The 20,349-nt window shown below is 41.9% G+C and overlaps 1 protein-coding gene across 1 annotated transcript in view; it reads right to left on the bottom strand.

The window, feature by feature from the left end:
• The window catches only part of LOC124803171 (putative inorganic phosphate cotransporter), a 127,277-nt gene that overhangs the window by 28,169 nt on the left and 78,759 nt on the right, over nucleotides 1–20,349 (bottom strand). The window contains exon 7 of the mRNA XM_047264354.1: nucleotides 3,503–3,635. Within this exon, the coding sequence (XP_047120310.1) occupies nucleotides 3,503–3,635 (133 nt within the window). The remainder of the gene's footprint in view (nucleotides 1–3,502; nucleotides 3,636–20,349) is intronic.

Here is a 20,349-nt window from a genome sequence, read left to right as displayed (position 1 = left end):
CGGATTACAAAATAGTGCTGTTGTTTAAATTTAATAAAAGTGGGATTATTAGACTTTATCTTTACACACATTACAAATAAAACACATGTCCGTAAGATATTTTTTGCTGTATTACGTATGCTACCTGTCTTAAATGAAATATTCGCGAGTGAGATAGGTGTTGTCCAGAAGAAGTGATTTCAGATTATATTTAAAATGTGTTTACATGTACTACTTCAAACAAATTTTTAGCTTTTTTCTTAAATTGTAGTTCATTTACGACTCCTGTGAATCTGCTGGTCATAATTGTCTGTTACATGGTACAGTTCCTTCAGCAAGTTGTGCTTGTTGACCCTAAAGATTTGTTGACCCTCAAGCACCTACTGTATACAAATGGAGAGTTTTTTGGATAAATGATCTTGATGGATGGTAGAACAGACATATTCCGAGTTTTAAAATCATTCGTAATCGCTTTTAGCTGTTAGAGCTGGAATACTTCCCTTGTTGGTGTCAAGAACACAACTCTTCTGACGAGTCTTTACCACTGATTGTCAGTAGCGAGGGTGCTGGTGCTTGTTAACAAAAAGAGGAAGATTTTTCATGTATTGGTGAGGGTGGGGGGGGGGGGGGGGCGGGAGGAAGGTTTGAAAACTGTGTTCGGTACAGGTAAATGCTATAAAAAAGATAATGTTATAAATAACATTATAAAGAAAAAGTCTCAAAATTTATTTTGAACTTGGTACCGGCAAATTAATTTGGTAAACCGCCGATAGTCGCGCCACTAACAGTAGTTTTGTAAATGGTGTCCAAGCAAACAGAGAAAGCATTTTGTGTGCTACAGTTTGGCCGCTGCCAATCGGCAGCGAGTGTAGAAAGAGCTTTCTGTAACAAGTTTCACAAGATATCACTGGTTTACAACAGTTTAGTGAAATGGTAAAAGAAATTCGAGGAGGATGGTGGTTTGTGTGATTCAAAAGGGTGGGGCCGACCGGACTTGTCAGAACAGGTAGTGGGCTGGGTGAGAGACGTGATGTTGCGAAGTCCCACAAAGTCTACCTAATTAACAAACGCAGAACCCAATATACCTGCCCTCTGCAATAAAAAATACTGAGTTACTCGATCAACGACGAACATAAACGGGTGTCTCAGGACGTCCGCCCCGAGCAGATGCAACGAACGAAAGAAAAAAATAGCCGGCACGGTAACTCAGCGTGTTTGGTCAGAGGGTTAGCTGCTCTCTGTAACAAAAAACTGAGTTAATCGATCAACAACGAACATAAACGGATGTCTTGCGACGTCCGCCCCGAGAAGAGGAAGCGAACAAAATGAAATTAAAAAAAAAATATATACCTCAGGCAAAAGTATGGAGAATGTATGCAGGCGATTATGAGTGAAGATGTACAAATTGCATCCCCTGCAAGCTGTAAGCCATGACGGCAAATTGCGCCGTCTACCTTTCTGGATTGATCTGCAGAAGCATCTAGAAAAAGAGAACTTCGTAGCCAAATTGATCTTCAGTGACGAATGCACTTATCGTCTTTTAGGAAAGATGTTCAAATACTACACACACATTTGGGGGACAGAGAATTCGCATCCAACCGTCGAACATATCCAGGATTCTAAGAAAGTTAATGTGTTCTGTATCATGTCCAACAAGATAGTCTGTGGAGCTTTCTTCTATGGTGAGAGAGCTGTCAATGGTATCACCTATCTCGACATGCTGCACTTGAAACTGATAGCAAGTATTTCATCTTTCAACAAGATGGCGCTCATTTACATTTCCACAACCACGTACGAGGTTATCTGAATGAGACTTTGCCACATCACTGGATACGCCATGTTGTGGCTGCAGACCTGGCGCTACTCGAGTGGCCACCATTACACGGTTGCTAGACTGGACGCCTATCAACTTTTTCTTGTGGGGTTACATCACTGATAGCGTTCATGTTCCACCTCTACTACAGAACCTCGAAGACTAGCGACATCGTCACTCCTGATATGTTGCGTGGGGTATGGGCGGAACTGGACTACCGGTTAGATGTGTGCCGTGTGACTAAAGGTGGACCCATTGAACATCAATAAACATTATGAAAAAATTGAGAATTTGTTTTTCACAAACTGTGTCATCTGTAGCATTGTTCTAGGTCATTTATCTGTACCTTTTTTGAAATGTTTCATGAACTACATGCAGAGTGCGGCACTTAAATCTGGACAAATTTCAGTTTGAATTTCCCGCCATATCGTAGTTCCGCTGGGGGTCGCGATTGGCCATAGGCATCTAGTAAACAGTCAGAACCTCAAAATGGCCAAGATGTTACGGACAAGTGCGGAGTACAACCGAAGAGGCGCGATTATCGAAAGTCTTTCGCGCTGGTCGTTCACCGACTGAAATAGTTCGATTCTTCAGGTACCCGAGACCAACTGTTTACGATATTGTGGCCAAATATAATGCTTCAGAGAAGTCTGGGGAGGGTTCCGCTAACCTGGCGAGGAAACCCCATTCGAGGAAACTTGTGCCACGAACTGCGGCAGTAAAAAAAAAAAAGGCTCAGGCGCTGATTTTGGAGGGCACGGGGCAATAGCTGAGAAAATTGGCGTCAGTATTGAATGTCAGCGAGCAAACAGTGCGTCGAATGTCAGAGGAGGTCCTCATATGAGCCATTTAGACCAAAACTGGCTCTCGGGTAATCTTAACATGTTCTAGTTAAAGGAGTTCTGGCCCCCAAATAGTCCGGATTTGAACCCCGTCGACTACTATGTTTGCAGCATAGCGCCAATAAGACGAGGCACCCTAACGTCGCATTTATACGTACGGCTATCGAAGCAGCATTCTCGAATATGGACAGCGCTGTTTTAAGGAGTGCATGCGATCGCTTCGACACAAGGCTAGAGGCGGTCATTGCGGCTGAGGGGAGTTACATCGAGTAATATTACTCTTGTGAGATACCACTACTTATATGTAAAAGGATTTTCATTTTAATTTGTATTTTGTTTCTATAAATCTGCTTTTAAGAAAAAGTTTCATTTGTCCGTATTTAAGCGCCGCACCCAGCAATTACCCTGAATTTCTATACCTATATCTACATACACTCTCCGCAAGCCACTGTACGGTGCATGGTGGAGAGCGCCCTGTACCACTATTAGTTATATCCTCTCCTGTTCCACCTGCGAATAGAGAGAGAGAAAAACGACTGTATATACGACCCGTGCGCACTCTAATCTTTCTAATCTTATCTTGGTGGTCCTTGCGCTAACTGTACGTTTAAAGTAGCAGAATCGTTCTGCAGTCAGCCTCAAATGCTGGTTCGCTAAATTTTCTCAATAGTGCTCCCCGAAGAGAACGTTCCTCAGACGAATTAGGCTTACCTCAATTTTGAGAAATCTGGCGTCCACATTGCTGTAGGTTATCTTACCATGCAGAAGATTCAGGAAAAAGACAACAGTAGAACTGTACAGATAGCTACACATCCATTGCAAACGCTTCCTGAAACATAAGTAACTATACAGACCAAGTTTCACTTACATGGAATGACGAACAGCTTTCGGACCACGATCTTGTTTCTGTTTGGTTTTGAAAGGATCCAGTCGCCCACAGAGCTAAAGACAACTCCAAAGAGTAGCCTCATCAAGTACGGCAGACTTGCGAAACCTCCCGACTGCAAAAGAAGAGCACCAATATCAGAGTCACGGCATACAGGCACTTTCGGCCATTAAAATAAAAAAAATCGTGAAGGCGGTGTGCGACAAACGTCACCTTCAGCATGAAGTGAACTACACGCTTGGTTAAGTAAATGCATTTAGGTGTAACTCCACAAAGAATGCCGGAGTAAGTTCGTCTATATACGGAGGGTGTCCCACTAACTTTGCCACCTCATATATTTTCGAATGAAACAAAATGCGAAAAGTGCAATTTGCCAGGGATGCACTCATGTCAAGGGCTGACACAATGAGCAGGAATGCATAATCTCTACAAGTAAACAAACATTACTTTCAACACAAAATTACTTTCATTAAATGACACTTGTATTCTTTTTACCAAAGTGAAACCAAGAGGTACAATTACTGATGGCAGACTTGGTTTCATTGCTCTAAACCTTATACCTTCTGGAATACTTGCACTTTTAGTAATGGAAACTGTGCCACAACTTCTGCTCTAATGCTGTTGATGCCACAAAGCTTTTAATATGAACAAAGTATACTTGTTGCGGCTTCGTTTGACAGAGAGGTTTGCCGACTACAGTGCAACCAACGACAGCCCTGCACACAAGAGGAGAGGCAGCATGCCGGCCGGAGTGGCCGAGCGGTTCTAGGCGCTACAGTCTGGAACCGCGAGACCGCTACGGTCGCAGGTTCGGATCCTGCCTCGGGCATGGATGTTTGTGATGTCCTTAGGTTAGTTAGGTTTAAGTAGTTCTAAGTTCTAGGGGACTGATGACCTCAGAAGTTAAGTCCCATAGTGCTCAGAGCCATTTGAACCATTTCTTTAGAGGCAGCGTGCTGTCTCTTCAGATGAGTCTCAGACCGGGTACAGCATCACCATGGATGTATACATGTGCAATGACTCTTCAGGAAACCAAAGTTGACAGCTTATTTGTCATAATCATAAGGGGCCAGCACGTGGCCTGATGGTGCAGAGCGCCTCTGGGTAATAACACAATCACCTCTGGTGCGCATAGCTAATATTTTCGACGAGATCCAATACATTTTCTACCTGTTAAGGTAGTTTCTGTACCCCATAGTCGAGGTCTCTGTGGCGTTTTTTTTCTTATTCAGCAAGATAATGCAATACCACACGCTGCATGTGCTGTTAAAACCCTAAAGGCGGCCTCACGTGGCACAAGGCAGCTAACACTGACATGGACATGGATGGAATATCTGACCTCTCGACAGAGAGCACCGTTGGCACACAGGACGAGTTGGTTAATGTGATTTGCGACCCCAGCGCTCTCCAGCCTATCTCACTCACTGAGAACGTCTGGTCGTGGTATACCACAACTCGCAGCCAGAGCTGCTGTTGAATTGGGGCATAAAGCTGAAGAGGTGTGGTTCATGTCATCCATGCTCAGTTCCACTTTGTGACCATCCGGATTAGAGCTGTTCTTGCACCCACAAGTGGCAGCTCTGTGTACTGAATTTCACACCCTGTACAGCCCCAAATCACCTATAATTTTAATTAGGTATTCTTCCCCCTATACCATATGCTGACAGTAAGTAAAATACATTATTTGCCATTCTTCTGGTGTTGCACTGTTAAATGCTAGCAGTATCGCCCATGTACAGCAGTAGGTGCTGCACAAGTTACAAAGCACACAGTCCAGTCACACCGCCATGTTCAACGTCATCTTGCACTAACCATTCACAGACAGCAGGTGGCAGGACTAGAGAGGCCAGCGCGAAAGTAGAGTCCCCAATGGGCTGCGGGCTGTGATTCGCCCGCCTCTCGGCTTTGTTGCCATGTAGGTACCGTTAGCAGTGCGGTACGCCAGAGCAGGTGAAAGCTCAGTGTTACCGTGCTGTATTGAGTGTTCACGTCTGATCTCAGTGTCTTACTGTCTTTAGAAAGGCGCTTTGACGTGTGTTCGGTGGTGAACAACAATGCAGGAGCAACGGCCTACTTTTTGTACTCCTCCGGTCGGTGTGCGTAAAGGGCGGAAAGACATTCGTAAACAATCGAAAATTATCGTATAGAATGTACTCAAGTATTTTACTGATCTGGCCGACAATGAAGAAGCGAGGAATAACTCAAATTATGCGCAGATTCATAAACTTACTGCTAAAGTGTGTGGTGCCTCCAAATCAACTCTAGGACGTACTATCAGATCTGTGTCATTGGCAGAATCTCCAGACATGAGTGAGTGTTTCGATTCTCCAAGAAAGGTATACGAACGTGAACGGAAATCAACCGACTTTGACGATTTTAACAAAGAGCTGATGCGTAGGACTGTACTTGGATATTACGACAGAGGAGAGTATCCAATGCTAAAAAAATATAGGCTGGCCTCCGTGAAAAAATTACTCGGGCTCAGAGACCTCCGTTCTTCATCTTCTATACTTGCTTGGTTTCCGATTCAAGAAGTGTAATGGCGGACGGAAATTCTTAATGGAACACAGAGACATTGCAGCGGCAAGAGCGAAGTTTTTGCGTACAATGCACTTCTCGCATGCTTAAAACACCAGGCCTGTAGTGTACTTGGATGAAACTTGGGTTTCACAGAACCACGGCAACAAGTATATGTGGCACGACTCCAAAGGAAACGGCAGTTTGAAAGTGCCTACTGGTAGAGGTGGCCGATTAATCTTCAGCCACGCTGGTTCATTAACCACAGGCTTCATACCAGAGGTCAAACTAGTTTTTCGTGGTGACAAAAGTTCTTGCCAATCTGACAGCCATTCAGAAATGAATTGGTTTATTCGACTGTTGTCTGCGGTGGAAGAAGGGTCAATTATAGTAATGGATAACGCCCGCTACCATTCCATTCAAATAAAAAAGCTGCCACGTTCAAATTGGCGCAAGGCAGATATTATGGAGTGTTAAAAGAGAAAGAATGTTTCATTTTCCCCCAAGAACCATGGACCTTGCCATTGGTGGGGAGGCTTACATGCTTCAGCGATACAGATAGCCGTACCGTAGGTGCAACCACAATGGAGGGGTAGCTGTTGAGAGGCCAGACAAACGTGTGGTTCCTGAAGAGGGACAGCAGCCTTTTCAGTAGTTGCAGGGGCAACAGTCTGTATGATTGACTGATCTGACCTTGTAACGCTAACCAAAATGGCCTTGCTGCTCTGATACTGCAAACAACTGAAAGCAAGGGAAAACTACAGCTGTAATTTTTCCCGAGGGCATGCTGTTTTATTGTCTGGTTAAATGATGATAGCGTCCTCTTGGGTAAAATATTCCGGAGGTAAAATAATCCCCCATTCGGATCTCCGGGCGGGGACTACTCAAGAGGACGTCGTTATCAGGAGAAAGAAAACTGGCGTTCTACGGATCAGAGCGTGGAATGTCAGATCCCTTAATCGGGCAGGTAGGTTAGAAAATTTAAAAAGGGAAATGGATAGGCTAAAGTTGGAAATAGTGGGAATTAGTGAATTCGGTGGCAGGAGGAACAAGACTTCTAGTCAGGTGAATACAGGGTTATAAATACAAAATCAAATAGGGGTAATGCAGGAGTAGGCTCGATAATGAATAAAAAATTATGAATGCAAGTAAGCAACTACGAACAGCATAGTGACCACATTATTGTAACCAAGATGGATACAAAGCCCACACCTACCACAGTAGTACAAGTTTATATGCCAACGAATAGATTGATGAAATGTATGATGATATAAAAGAAATTATTCAGATAGTGAAGGGAGACGAAAATTTGATAGTCATGGGTGACTGGAACTCGACAGTAGGAAAAGGAAGACAAGGAAACGTAGTAGGTGAATATGGAATGGGAGTAAGGTATGAAAGAGGAAGCCGCCTGGTAGAATTTTGCACAGAGCATAACTTAATCATAGCTAACACTTGGTTCAAGATTCATCAAAGAAGGATGTATACGTGGAAGAGGCCTGGACATACTAGAAGGTTTCAGATAGATTATATAATGGTAAGGCAGAGATTCAGGAACCAGGTTTTAAATTGTAAGATATTTCCAGGGGCATATGTGGACTCTGACCACAATCTATTGGTTATGACCTGTAGATTAAAACTGAAGAAACTGAAAAAAGGTGGGAACTTAAGGAGATGGGACCTGGATAAACTGAAAGAACCAGAGGTTGTACAGAGTTTCAGGGAGAGCATAAGGGAACAATTGACAGGAATGGGGGAAAGAAATCCAGTAGAAGAAGAATGGGTAGCTTTGAGGAATGAAGTAGTGAAGGCAGCAGAGGATCAAGTAGGTAAAAAGACAAGGTCTAGTAGAAATCCTTGGGTAACAGAAGAAATATTGAATTTAATTGATGAAAGGAGAAAATATAAAAATGCAGTAAATGAAGCAGACAAAAAGGAATAAAAACGTCTCAAAAATGGGATCGACAGGAAATGCAAAATGGATAAGCAGGAATGGATACAGGACAAATGTAAGGATGTAGAGATGCATATCACTTGGGGTAAGATAGATACTGCCTACAGGAAAAGTAAAGAGACCTTTGGAGACAAGAGTACCACTTGCATGAATATCAAGAGCACAGATGAAAGCCCAGTTCTAGGCAAAGAAGGGAAAGCAGAATGACGGAAGGAGTATATAGAGGGTCTATATAAGGGCGATGTTCTTGAGGACAATATTACGTAAATGGAAGAGAATGTAGATGAAGATGAAATGGGAGATACGATACTGCGTGAAGAGTTTGACAGAGCACTGAAAGACCTGAGTCGAAACGAGGCCCCAGGAGTAGACAACATTCCATTAGAACTACTGATAGCCTTGGGAGAGCAACCCCTGAAAAAACTTTACCATCTGGTGAGCAAGATGTATGATACAGGCGAAATACCCTCAGACTTCAAGAAGAATATAATAAATTCCTATCTCAAAGAAAGCAGGTTTTGACAGATGTGAAAATTATGGAACTATTAGTTTAATAAGTCACGGCTGCAAAATACTAACACGAATTCTTTACAGACGAATGGAAAAACTAATAGAAACTGATCTTGGGGAAGATGTTTGGATTCCATAGAAATGTTGGAAGACGTGAGACAGTACTGACCCTACGACTTATCTTAGAAGATAGATTAAGGAAAGGCAAACCTACGTTTCTAGCAGTTTTAGACTTAGAGAAAGCTTTTGACAATGTTAACTGGAATACTCTCTTTCAAATTCTGAAGTTTGCAGGAATAAAATACAGGGAGCGAAATGCTATTTACAATTTGTACAGAAAGGAGAAGGCAGTTACAAGAGGCGAGGGGCATGAAAGGGAAGCAGTGGTTGGGAAGGGAGTGAGAGAGGGTTGTAGCCTATCCCCGATGTTATTCAATCTGTATGTTGAGCAGGTGGTAAAGGAAACAAAAGAAAAATTTGGAGTAGGAATTAAAATCCATGGAGGAGAAATAAAAACTTTGAGGTTCGCCGATGGCATCGTAATTCTGTCAGAGAGAGCAAAGGACCTGAAAGAGCAGTTGAATGGAATGGACAATGTGTTGAAAGGAGGATATAAGATGAATATCAACAAAAGGAAAACGAGGATAATGGAATGTAGTCGAGTTAACTCGGGTGATGCTGAGGGAATAAGATTAGGAAATGAGACACTTATAGTAGTAAATGAGTTCTGCTATTTGGGGAGCAAAATAACTAATGATGGTCGAAGTAGAGAGGATATAAAATGTAGACTGGCAATGGCAAGGAAAGCGTTTCTGAAGCAGAGAAATTTGTTAACATCGAGTATAGATTTAAGTGTCAGGAAGTCATTTCTGAATGTATTTGTATGGAGTGTAGCCATGTATGGAAGTGAAACAGGGACGATAAATAGTTTGGACAAGAAGAGAATAGAAGCTTTTGAAATGCGGTTCTACAGACGCTGCTGAAAATTAGATCGGTAGGTCACATAACTAATGAGAAGATATTGAATAGAACTGGGGAGAAGAGAAATTTGTAGCATAACTTGACTAGAAGAAGGGATCGGTTGGTAGAACATGTTCAGAGGCATCAAGGGATCACCAATTTAGTATTGGAGGGCAGCGTGGAGGGTAAAAATTGCAGAGGAAGTCCAAGAAATGAATACACTAAGCAGATTCAGAAGGATGTAGGTTGCAGTAGGTACTGGGAGATGAAGAAGCCTGTACAGGATAGAGTAGCATGGAGAGCTGCATCAAACCAGTCTCCAGACTGAAGACCACAACAACAAAAATAACAATGTTTCATTTTCATTCATGTCGGGAGGACGCCGAAAACAGTGCGATCAATGTCTTAACGCAGAAACGGAGCAATTTATCTGACGTCAAAAGGGCTGATTTTCGGGCCAGTGTAGAAGCATTTCTGGAATGACTAAGTTTGTAAAATGTTTGCATCTGCCTTAGTTAAAGTATACTGTCCATGGCTAAAGGACGAGATCCAAAACTGGTGTCGAAGTAACTGCAGTAAACCACAGGCAATAGACGACAGCGGTGAACGAAGACTGGGGAAATGTGTACGGGCTAAAAGACGTGCAACTGTTGAGGACCTGATTGCCCAGATGAACCAAGGTGTATCAACAGTGTCTCCTCATCGACCGTTCTGCGAAGGTTGCTGGGTATGGGCCTCCGCAGCAGGCGCCTGGTTCATGCTCCTATACTGACTGCTGTTCATCGGCGATGAAGGCTGAAACTTACACGCCAGTACCACAGCTGGACGTCCACTGAGTGACGATAGTGTACTTTTCAGATGTATCGCTTTTTATTCGCCATTGGACAGATAGCCATTGGCGTGTATGGCCCAGCAACAATCGTTGGAAGGTTCCATGATGCAGAAGGGAGCATATCCTCTCTGGAATATTTTCGTGGCATTCCCTGTGTGATCTCCCATTCTGGAAGAACAGTGGATCAACACAAGTATACATCTATCCTTCGAAACCAGTTCTACCCCTACATGCAGTTTGTTTTTACTCAGCACGATGACATCTACCCACAGGACAATGTAACGTGTCACACAGCGCGCACTGTAGTTTGAAGAGCACCATGATGAGTTTACCGTACACCCATGGCCATCAAACTCGCCGGATTTAGATCCAATCGAGAATCTGTGGGACCACCTCGACCAGTATGTTCGCGTCATGGCTCCTCAACCGAGAAACGTAGTGGAGCTGGCCACAGCATTGGAGTCGACCTGGATCCACATCTCTGTCTCTTCAAGAACCGCACTGACACTCTTCCTGTTCGTCTCACAGCCGTCCACGCTGCAAAAGGTGCTCACTCAGGCTCTTGAAAGGTGGGCGCATTGATGTGTCTAAGCGGTGTGTAAGCTCACTGGACAAAAAAATTAGTCACCTCTAGAAAAGCGTCATTTAATACCACGTAATTCCGCAGCTGGACTTCATAACCGGCTGTGTTCGTTTGGGAAGTGATTCCAAAAGGTTGCGCAAGTACGTCGCATCCACGTTAAGCCACTCGTTGAGGATTTGATCGCATAGTTCCATCACACTGCGGGGATGCCGATGTCGGCGTTTTACCCGCTGTTCCAACGTGGCCCACAAGTTTTCTATGCGGTTCAAGTCAGGTGACTTTGCAGGCCAGTCGGGATGTAATATGGTCAGGGAGTATGCAGAAAACCAGTCACATATTCCTCCAGCCCTATGAACTTCGCTGTTATCATTTTGAAAAATAGGAGCATCAATAGCATACACATCATGGAGGCGTTGACTGAAAAGCAATACCTTATCATTCAGAATGTTTAAATAAACATGCTTGTTTATGTAAGTGGTCACTTCAGGGAGATGGCTCAAATCATGATAAGAAAAACATTCTCAAAACATAACACGCCCAGAGCGTCACAGTATCACCTGCGGGTCCGCAGCTCGTGGTCGTGCGGTAGCGTTCTCGCTTCCCGCGCCCGGGTTCCCGGGTTCGATTCCCGTCGGGGTCAGGGATTTTCTCTGCCTCGTGATGACTGGGTGTTGTGTGATGTCCTTAGGTTAGTTAGGTTTAAGTAGTTCTAAGTTCTAAGGGACTGATGACCATAGATGTTAAGTCCCATAGTGCTCAGAGCCATTTGAACATTACCTGCGGCTTGAACCTGACCTTGCTCAAATTCAGAATGAAATGCTTCATTTAGCCTTAGACGCACTCGACGACGTGCGTCATTTGAACATTGGCAAAAATGTCAGTCAGCTTCTGTCCACGTTCGATGATTTCCAGTCCATTGAAAACGTACAGCCTTATGTGCCTGTGTGAGCAATGGTCTCTTGCGACTCCAAATGTTCATTTCAAGCAGTTTCAGTAGCAATGTTTTCGCTCTAACAGGTTTGGGATGGACCACCATTCACTGCCTGCTGCATTTCCTGTCGGGTTTGGAAGCGATTTTGATTCACAAGCCGTGAAACGTGTCTCCGGTCCCTCTCGCTCAGGACCTTTGTCCGACCACATTTCTGACGTCGCGTTTTGTGGTCACGTGTGTTACACCTCTGGTTGTAGACACGTTGAACGACCCGCCGGGAAACACCAACAAATCCAGCAATTACACGCACCCTAAGGCCATGGGCATATTTACATACCATGTCCATTTGAAATATAAATGTTCCGGTGATCCTTACTTCATTGTGTTCACGTAGAGGCGTCCGTCCCGGTAGCTGAGTGGTCAGTGCGACAGAATGTCAAACCAAAGGGCCCGGGTTCGATTGCCGGCTGGGTCGGAGGTTTTCTCTGCTTAGGGATTCTTCTGTGCATGCACACTGGATGACTAATTTTTTTCCGGTGAACTTACAACGATTACGAATTATTATACAATTTCGTGAAGCTGTGTTTCCACCGTTATTGAAATTGAGTGGTGATCTTACCGCGAATATTTCAGCACCATTCTCAGATGCACTCTATTTCAGTTCCATGCACACGTCAGACGCCCAAACTTATCCAAATTCTTTTAAACACTTTCAAGGTGATGTGATGATGATCATGATGTTTGGTTTGTGGGGCGCTCACCTGCGCGGTCATCATATCCCGTCAAAGTCCCAATTTTTACACAGTCCAGTCGTTTTGCACAGTCCGGTCTACCTACAGTTACAAATGATGATGATGATGATGAAATGATGAGGACAACACAAACACCCAGTACCCGGGCAGAGAAAAATCCCCAACCCGGCCGGGAATCGAACCCGGGACCCTGTGATCCAGAGGCAGCAACGCTAGCTTCTAGACCACGAGCTGCGGACCCAAGGTGGTGTGGTATGACACTCGCGATTACTGTCATAACGCGCCTTCTTAATTTTGCCAACATCACACTGTAAGCAAATGGATGCAAAATTGTCCCTAATGAAGTCGCACAGGAAGAAATCAGACACAGAAGGCCGACGGATTTGTCTGTATGGGCGATAGACCATCAATCCGTCTACCTCGTAATGACACAATAAATTATAGGGATTAACTCACAACTTCATTTTTCTTTTTTTCCGTTTTCAATTTATTACATAAGTTTCTTTGACGAACATCAGTACATGCACCAATGCTTTATTAAAGTAACAAACAATACCACCCGTTAATGGCATATGATACTGTTTCAAAACTTTCTGTTGTCTGTGCAAAGTTACAATTTTTCATTATCTCTCAGTAATTCGGTTTAGATTATTTTACTAACGATTTAAATAGTAAAATAATTAGTAGTATATGTGACGTATAAGAAAATTTTATACAAGAATATTTTCTTAATATTTGAGAGAGAGAGGGAGAGAGCTGCACTATGTAGATCAAAGATATTGCTATGTTGTTGAACAAGGAGACAAACAGTCAGCAGTTGTGAGTCAGTGAGCGGCAATGTGCGCGTAAATCAGAGCTTGTGCATAGTTGTGGACAGTTCCAAATAATGAGTTTGCGGAAGAAACCGCTTCATTACATAAATTGCCAATATCTATGAAATCATTGATAACCCTACGACAGAGTTATCTGTCTGTTTACCAGAAACATTAACTTTGTTATAGACGTCGACCAAAGAGATGATATTGTACATCTCTGACGTCAACAATGCTCCGAACAGCTCTGCAGAGACTACAGCTTGTAAGTAAAATTTTGTAAAGTCAGTTGGATTTCAAATTTCAGTTTACCAGATGAATAAATTACTAAACTGTACTGTTATTAAAGATTGTTGTTTTTTTATCGGTTGACTACTTTTTATTTGCAGCTACAGTTTTACAGAAAAAAAGAATGTGTAATGTATGCGAAAGGTACGAATTATATTGTCGCCGCGTGAATGTAGCAAACCTCAGTACAGGCAATCAGGTAACAAGATTATTTAGATTATTTTATTAAATGAATGCGCTTCCAGCAAAGGTGAATAAATATTTTTATACTAATTTTGAGTGAAGTCAGTTCGAAAGGAATTAATTACCATATCTTTGGTTAAACTGTGAAGCTTTCGCTGTTTAAGATTGTAGTAGATTTAACATAAATTTTGCAAGACAGTAAATAATTTCGAATAGAACCTCTTCTATCCGTTACCAGTTACAACTACTGTCACTAACTTCATTTAAAAAATTTACTGTTTTCACATAACGTAATAGATATGATACCAATTTTACCTATTTGAATCTAAAGGCCACCACAGTTGTTTCTTAGCGCTACATTTACCACAAAAATATCTTCGTTATTCTATTACCTATGGACTTTTTTTATGCGTGTCTTTGAATGTGGTTACGTAATACTGCCATGTTTTTGTTGCGTAATCTAATATGCAAATGAAGTGTTGTTAAACCGTTAATGTGACCTCCGTCATCTTTGAGTGTATAATATTTTCTAATTTCAACCATTTTTTAAAACAATCGTTAAAATAAAGTTCTTTTCATGGGCGCTCATAGTTGGTCGGGGGGCGGGGGTGTCACTGCAGACAGCTGCACCTTGTGAGAATTCATTTAGATTACATTTATGAAAAGGACCTGTAACTGCTGGGCTCGGATTTTTATGACCTAAAATACGTGGAAGATTATTACTAAAATGACCTGAAAGTATCTATAAAATGATGTAAAACTGATACTAGAAACATGTAAAGTAGGTTATAAAATGAAGTCGATTAATAAAAAATTATAGGATGTTGTAACTGAAATTACGGAATGGATAATTAATTTAAAATCGCCATGTTTTTCTCTATATTATTGTTTGATGATGCACGAGAACTGTCGTATGACAATCTTAGAACCGTTACAGTGTATGACAGTCAGCATGCAGAGGATCGTGGAAATGAGGGAGCTTCTGTTGACGGAACAGTTTGCTTGTAGTTAGATAATCGTTCAACATTTGCTGAAACAAATGTATATTAAACATATAAATATGGCATAAAATCTTAAAAATGACACCATAATTGAAAATTAAATACAGTACGGTTGCTGTGTGACGAAAAATGTGAAATTAAATATACATTTCTACTGCCAGAATATTCGGAAGTTTAGTACTCATGAACATGAGGAAAGTAAGTTACATGTTGACCAATTTTGGGCATTACTAATATACTACGTTCGTACGAAATTACGCTGTCTGTCTACCGAGTGAAGGAACTATTACATGTGTACGCGATTCCATTAAGAAGGATGTCTGTGGTGAGAGTTTCGTCTTGGAAATGTTCCCTTCCTAGGAATTGAAAATGTCACGCACCCATTGGTGTAACAAGAAGGTTGCACAACAAAACACATTCAACAAAAGCTTACTCCTTCAAAATTCAAGTAATGCTTTACTACTGACAGACGCTGATTTAAAGTGCCTAGCATACTGTGTTTCATTCCATTTACTGAAGAGGCGTTCATTTCTACTTGTGAGGAAAAGTAGGAAGTCGTCCTTGGAACTACTGTCAACCTGCGCTTTCTAACAGTGGGTAGCATTCTCTGAGTAATTGTTGTGTGAAGGCCTTCAGTTAATTAATTTCATGGTCATTACTGGAAATAAGTGCCAAGTTTGAGCATGTACGTCTCTGCAGCGGGCTGTCACGGAACTCATACGTACGGGGGGAGAGAGATGTTGGCAGTGAACGAAGTTATCTCTCAATTTTTCTACAGTCAACAGTGAGTAGTGGTGCGTGAATGCAGATTTTGTGCATTCTGGGGTGTAAACGCGCAGTGAATAGGACGAAAAAAATGACTGATATTTGTAATGTTTTTGTCTCTCTTAAACGAATGAAAACCGAAAATGAAAGTGAGGGAGAGGAAAAATACAGTACCTGGCTGGAACTTGGCAACAAAAGAGTAGAAAAATATCGGAAATTTCTTTGAAAAGCAAGAAAAGAGATTGATGATTCCCTGAAGTACCATATAAGACTTTATTGTAGCCATGGGAGCCTGACAACAATTATAATTAAAAAACAAATGATGTACAGTCGTGCTCAAAAGTATCCAAACGACCTGAATTGCATTTCGCCTGATTCGCATGCAACCCACATAACGCAGCTGTCTAGCAGGTCCTCTAATCGTTCCTTGGTACAGTCGTTTGACTATTGAAAATGGTTCCAACAAGTCACCACTAGAAAACTCTGCTCTGTATCGCAATAACTCAAGATGTAAAGCAATACCACGATACTAAAAATATCAGGAAACACCTTATCACAGATAAGACTGTCCTTATGGCTTGTAAGCTCACATCTATTGCAATAAATGACATACCAGAAATGTTACCACTCTCATTATTACGTCAGATAGGTAATGCACGTAATAATTTCGTCGTATTCATGATTTCCTCTTCAAAGTAACATACCATATTTGTTATCTTACACAAAATGACATAAAAAATTTATGTTATTTACTACTAGCTAGTTGAGAATATGTACGAACTTCAAATGACACGACGAGCCGCTTCGTTCTGCATATGGATTCAACACAGATCATGCAGACTAAGATTTCGTGACTGACGGAAACTAACAGTCTTTCCTAACTAGGCATACAGAGAGTGATATACCTCGATTTTACACAGTATCAGTTAGCAAATAACAACTTTAAATTACATAACGTAAACATTTTTAACGGACGCGAATTCCTACCCAGCATCTATTGCCCCTGTTAACGAACTTCGAGAAATGTTAAATATTGCTTCTTCACAAGTAACTTACTTGAAATGTCGTGAGGTAAAGCTTTGTGTTGGAGAGGGATTCGAACCCAGAACCTAATCGGATTGTTTTCGAAGCACAATCAACTGTGACATATCGGATTCTCTTGACAATAGCTAGATGTTTCAACTGAAATGACGAGACGAAACATTAATTTTTTCCTTCCCAGAACTCTATCTGGGCACCTATCGCTGTTATATTGTAGAGAAAACGAACGTTAAATATGGGTTTGCTACACCAGCAGCGACATGTGAGCATGTTTGAACTAGAAATAATATGAAGTAGAGTTCAGTGCTGACTGGGAATGGAACCCCACACATATCGTTGTTGACTACACACAAAGGGATTTCAGCTACCGAATTTTTCTCCACCAGCAACTCTGAATAACATCCTCGAACTTACAGTGATCTCTCAAATAGTTCTGTGTCTCACTGGGAGTCAAAAACGTCAGATATCGTTAGTGTTGACATCGAATGAAAATGCATTAAAAATCAAAATTATTATCCACCAGCAGATAGGGGTTCTCATGCTAGAGCTTGATAATACATAATGAAAACTTTAGTGCCGGGCCAGGATTCGAACCCATTCACGCGCAATATGTGGAGACGTTGAGGAATCTGCAGTTTTGAACAAACATCGAATAGTAGTCGAGCTGTATAGTCACGAAGGGATCAAATTCCGCGTTAAGGGCGGTCTGAGTTGCATTCCCAGTTCAGAACCAATTTTATCGACATAACAGAAACTCAAATAAAAGATGGAATAAGTGTCCTGTGACCCTACATAACGTTTGTTTCGTCACTAGAAATAAATAACAAGTATAAGAAAGGTTACTGGTGATAGAGTTCCCACATTTCGCCACTCCGGACTTTATTGTGATTCAGCCTAACGTCTACTTGGTAGAGAAGGAATATCATGTTTCATGTGAATTTCAGACCACAATGCCATTATACCTTCATCACTTGGCATAGCCAGAAGAGAATAGAATCTGTCTCTCCCTATTAAAAAACAACCACATAAGTTGGAATTGAACTGAGACCATTATCATAGGAGCCTATCATCAATCCAACGGACCACCAAATAAACTTCACTGGGATTCCTTTTTCTATTATACCACCGTTGCGGCACACACGATGAGAATTGTGACACACAGACTCCCGGTAGTGGTTTGCAACATGTTCAGTACATTCATTTACTTGGTTGACCGAATCGCCACGATCTAGCTGCCACGGCTACCAAGTGCTTACCTTCGACTCTATTTTGTAATCACCGAAATAAAATCACGTAACTGCCACCTACACAGAACTGCCAACAGAGTAGGACGCAGAAATTTAAATAGGAAATGTTCCTTTCCATTTGAGCTACTCTATCTGTTTGTTGAAAATGTCGTGCAGTGCAAAAGAAAAGCAGGAACTGCCAGTCTCACAGAAATTTGGATCCGGCAATATGCATTATCTCACAGCACTGTGAAATGTGGAAGTTCTGGAGGAACCGTTGTTGACTTCTGGAGCTTCTGGAGCTACATGAGAGCTAGTAGAGTACTGGTAATCGTCGCGAGTTCTATACATTCGCTGCCGCATTTTTTAAAACTAAATTCTGCTGTCTGCTGAAGTGATCAATTTAATTGAGCTTTGAACATAATTTGCTTCACATCTCAACCCGCATTGCCGCATGTGGAAAAAGGGCTAACTTCTGCGACATTTCGTTCTTTTCAGGTTCAATAGACGGCCAAGCAACAGATGCATCTAGAAGCTTTTGTATTGCGTATGGTGAGAGCGCATTGTGCCAAAATAGTCAGAAAAGTATTTTCTACATTAGCTGACGTCTGGTAGTGGCATTTTATTCTTCTTCAAACCTTGTTTGACAGCTTTAACTCAGAACAAGTTTTATACATGCATATAATCAATACACTGCATGTTCATTGTCAGACTGTTATAGATTACATCAGAGAATTCGCATATATCGTTGATGATTAATCTCTCGCTTATGTTTAGTGTTGTTTTAACAACACTAAAAGAGACCTTACGAAAATTGTGTACTGTATTATAAGAAATGAAACAAAACTCCCTACGATAACCTTACGACGTAAGTCTTTTTTAATATAACTGAGTATCTGTACACAGGAGTGCTTCTATCAGCACGAATTAGTAAAATACTACTCACTTAGATTTCGATTGGGTCTGTGTTTAATTGGTATGCTGTGTCATACTCAACAGGTATGCAAATGTTGCTTTTTATAAGTAAAGTTATGTATTCCTAGAAACCCAAAACTTGCTTGTCAGCAGCGGAAAGAGGCGTTACCTGTTCTGCAGCATTGTAAGTTTTTCATCATTGCACTATGAGTTGAAAGTATTTCCTTGCGATTTCCTTATCGATGTTTGATCTGACTGCTTGTAGCTCTTTCACACAAGGGATAAAAACGTTACAGTCTGTGAGAGCGGAACCGCGAAGCATATCAAACGCTTTTCCCCACAGAGTCAGCAAAGAGTTATGTGTGGCGCCTTCCTCTTACGAGGCCAATAGACCTAGAACTCGTAAACTGCTATTTAAAGGACGAGGTTAGTTGCGATTTCCACGTGCAACGACTTTCCTGGGCTGAAAACCGTAAATTTACAATCTTTTGTTACACCTCAAGCGAAAATAACACTGATTATTCAATGGAAATGACAGGAAAATTCAAGTGAACTTTGAGGCTTAATTCCGTGCACACCAGGAAGAAACTCGTCGATCACAGAGTTGCCAAACATACCTTGCCTTGTTGCCAAATCTCAGTTACAGTACCAGCAGGAAGAAGACGAACCGATGTGATCCTACAGCTGGCTGGGAAGTGAACATAGCTGGCGTCTCAGGGACGCGGCTACCACGGTCTGGAATGCATAATGCGTCTGATTCGCATTTCTGTAACTAGGTTTAGGAACTGGAGCGTAATTACTAATAATACTCAGAACCGACTGCAAAGTAAGCATCATAAATCAGTAACTCACATAGTTGTTTTTATATTTGTATCGCAAGTGTACTCAAACCTAAGAAAGTCATTCACGGACGTTTTCGTGCCTCGCCAATAGTCGAGCACACCAAACAAATAAAAATAAAAAAGAATGTGAGTGTTTGTGTGTGTGTGTATGTGTGTGTGTGTGTGTGTGTGTGTGAAGGAGAGAGAGAGAGAGAGAGATAAAAATAAAAAACCATGAGAGAGAGGGTAAAAATTGTTGTAAATAAATTGAATACCGGTATGTAAAGAAGTCTTTCATTATAATGACATGTTCCACATCATTACGAAATGTCGTATTCGTGATCTATGGAACAAGTATTAATCTAATCTAATCTAATCATATCATATTGCTGACTAGCCGTGAAGAATCATGAATTACCGAAATTTTCACCAATATGAGTAACCACCCCCCCCCATGAACCATGGACCTTGCCGTTGGTGGGGAGGCTTGCGTGCCTCAGCGATACAGATAGCCGTACCGTAGGTGCAACCACAACGGAGGGGTATCTGTTGAGAGGCCAGACAAACGTGTGGTTCCTGAAGAGGGGCAGCAGCCTTTTCAGTAGTTGCAAGGGCAACAGTCTGGATGATTGACTGATCTGGCCTTGTAACAATAACCAAAACGGCCTTGCTGTGCTGGTACTGCGAACGGCTGAAAGCAAGGGGAAACTACAGCCGTAATTTTTCCCGAGGGCATGC

The sequence above is a fragment of the Schistocerca piceifrons genome, chromosome 6 (assembly GCF_021461385.2).
Source record: "Schistocerca piceifrons isolate TAMUIC-IGC-003096 chromosome 6, iqSchPice1.1, whole genome shotgun sequence".
NCBI lineage: Eukaryota > Metazoa > Arthropoda > Insecta > Orthoptera > Acrididae > Schistocerca > Schistocerca piceifrons.
This window is presented reverse-complemented; position numbering and strand designations above follow the sequence as displayed.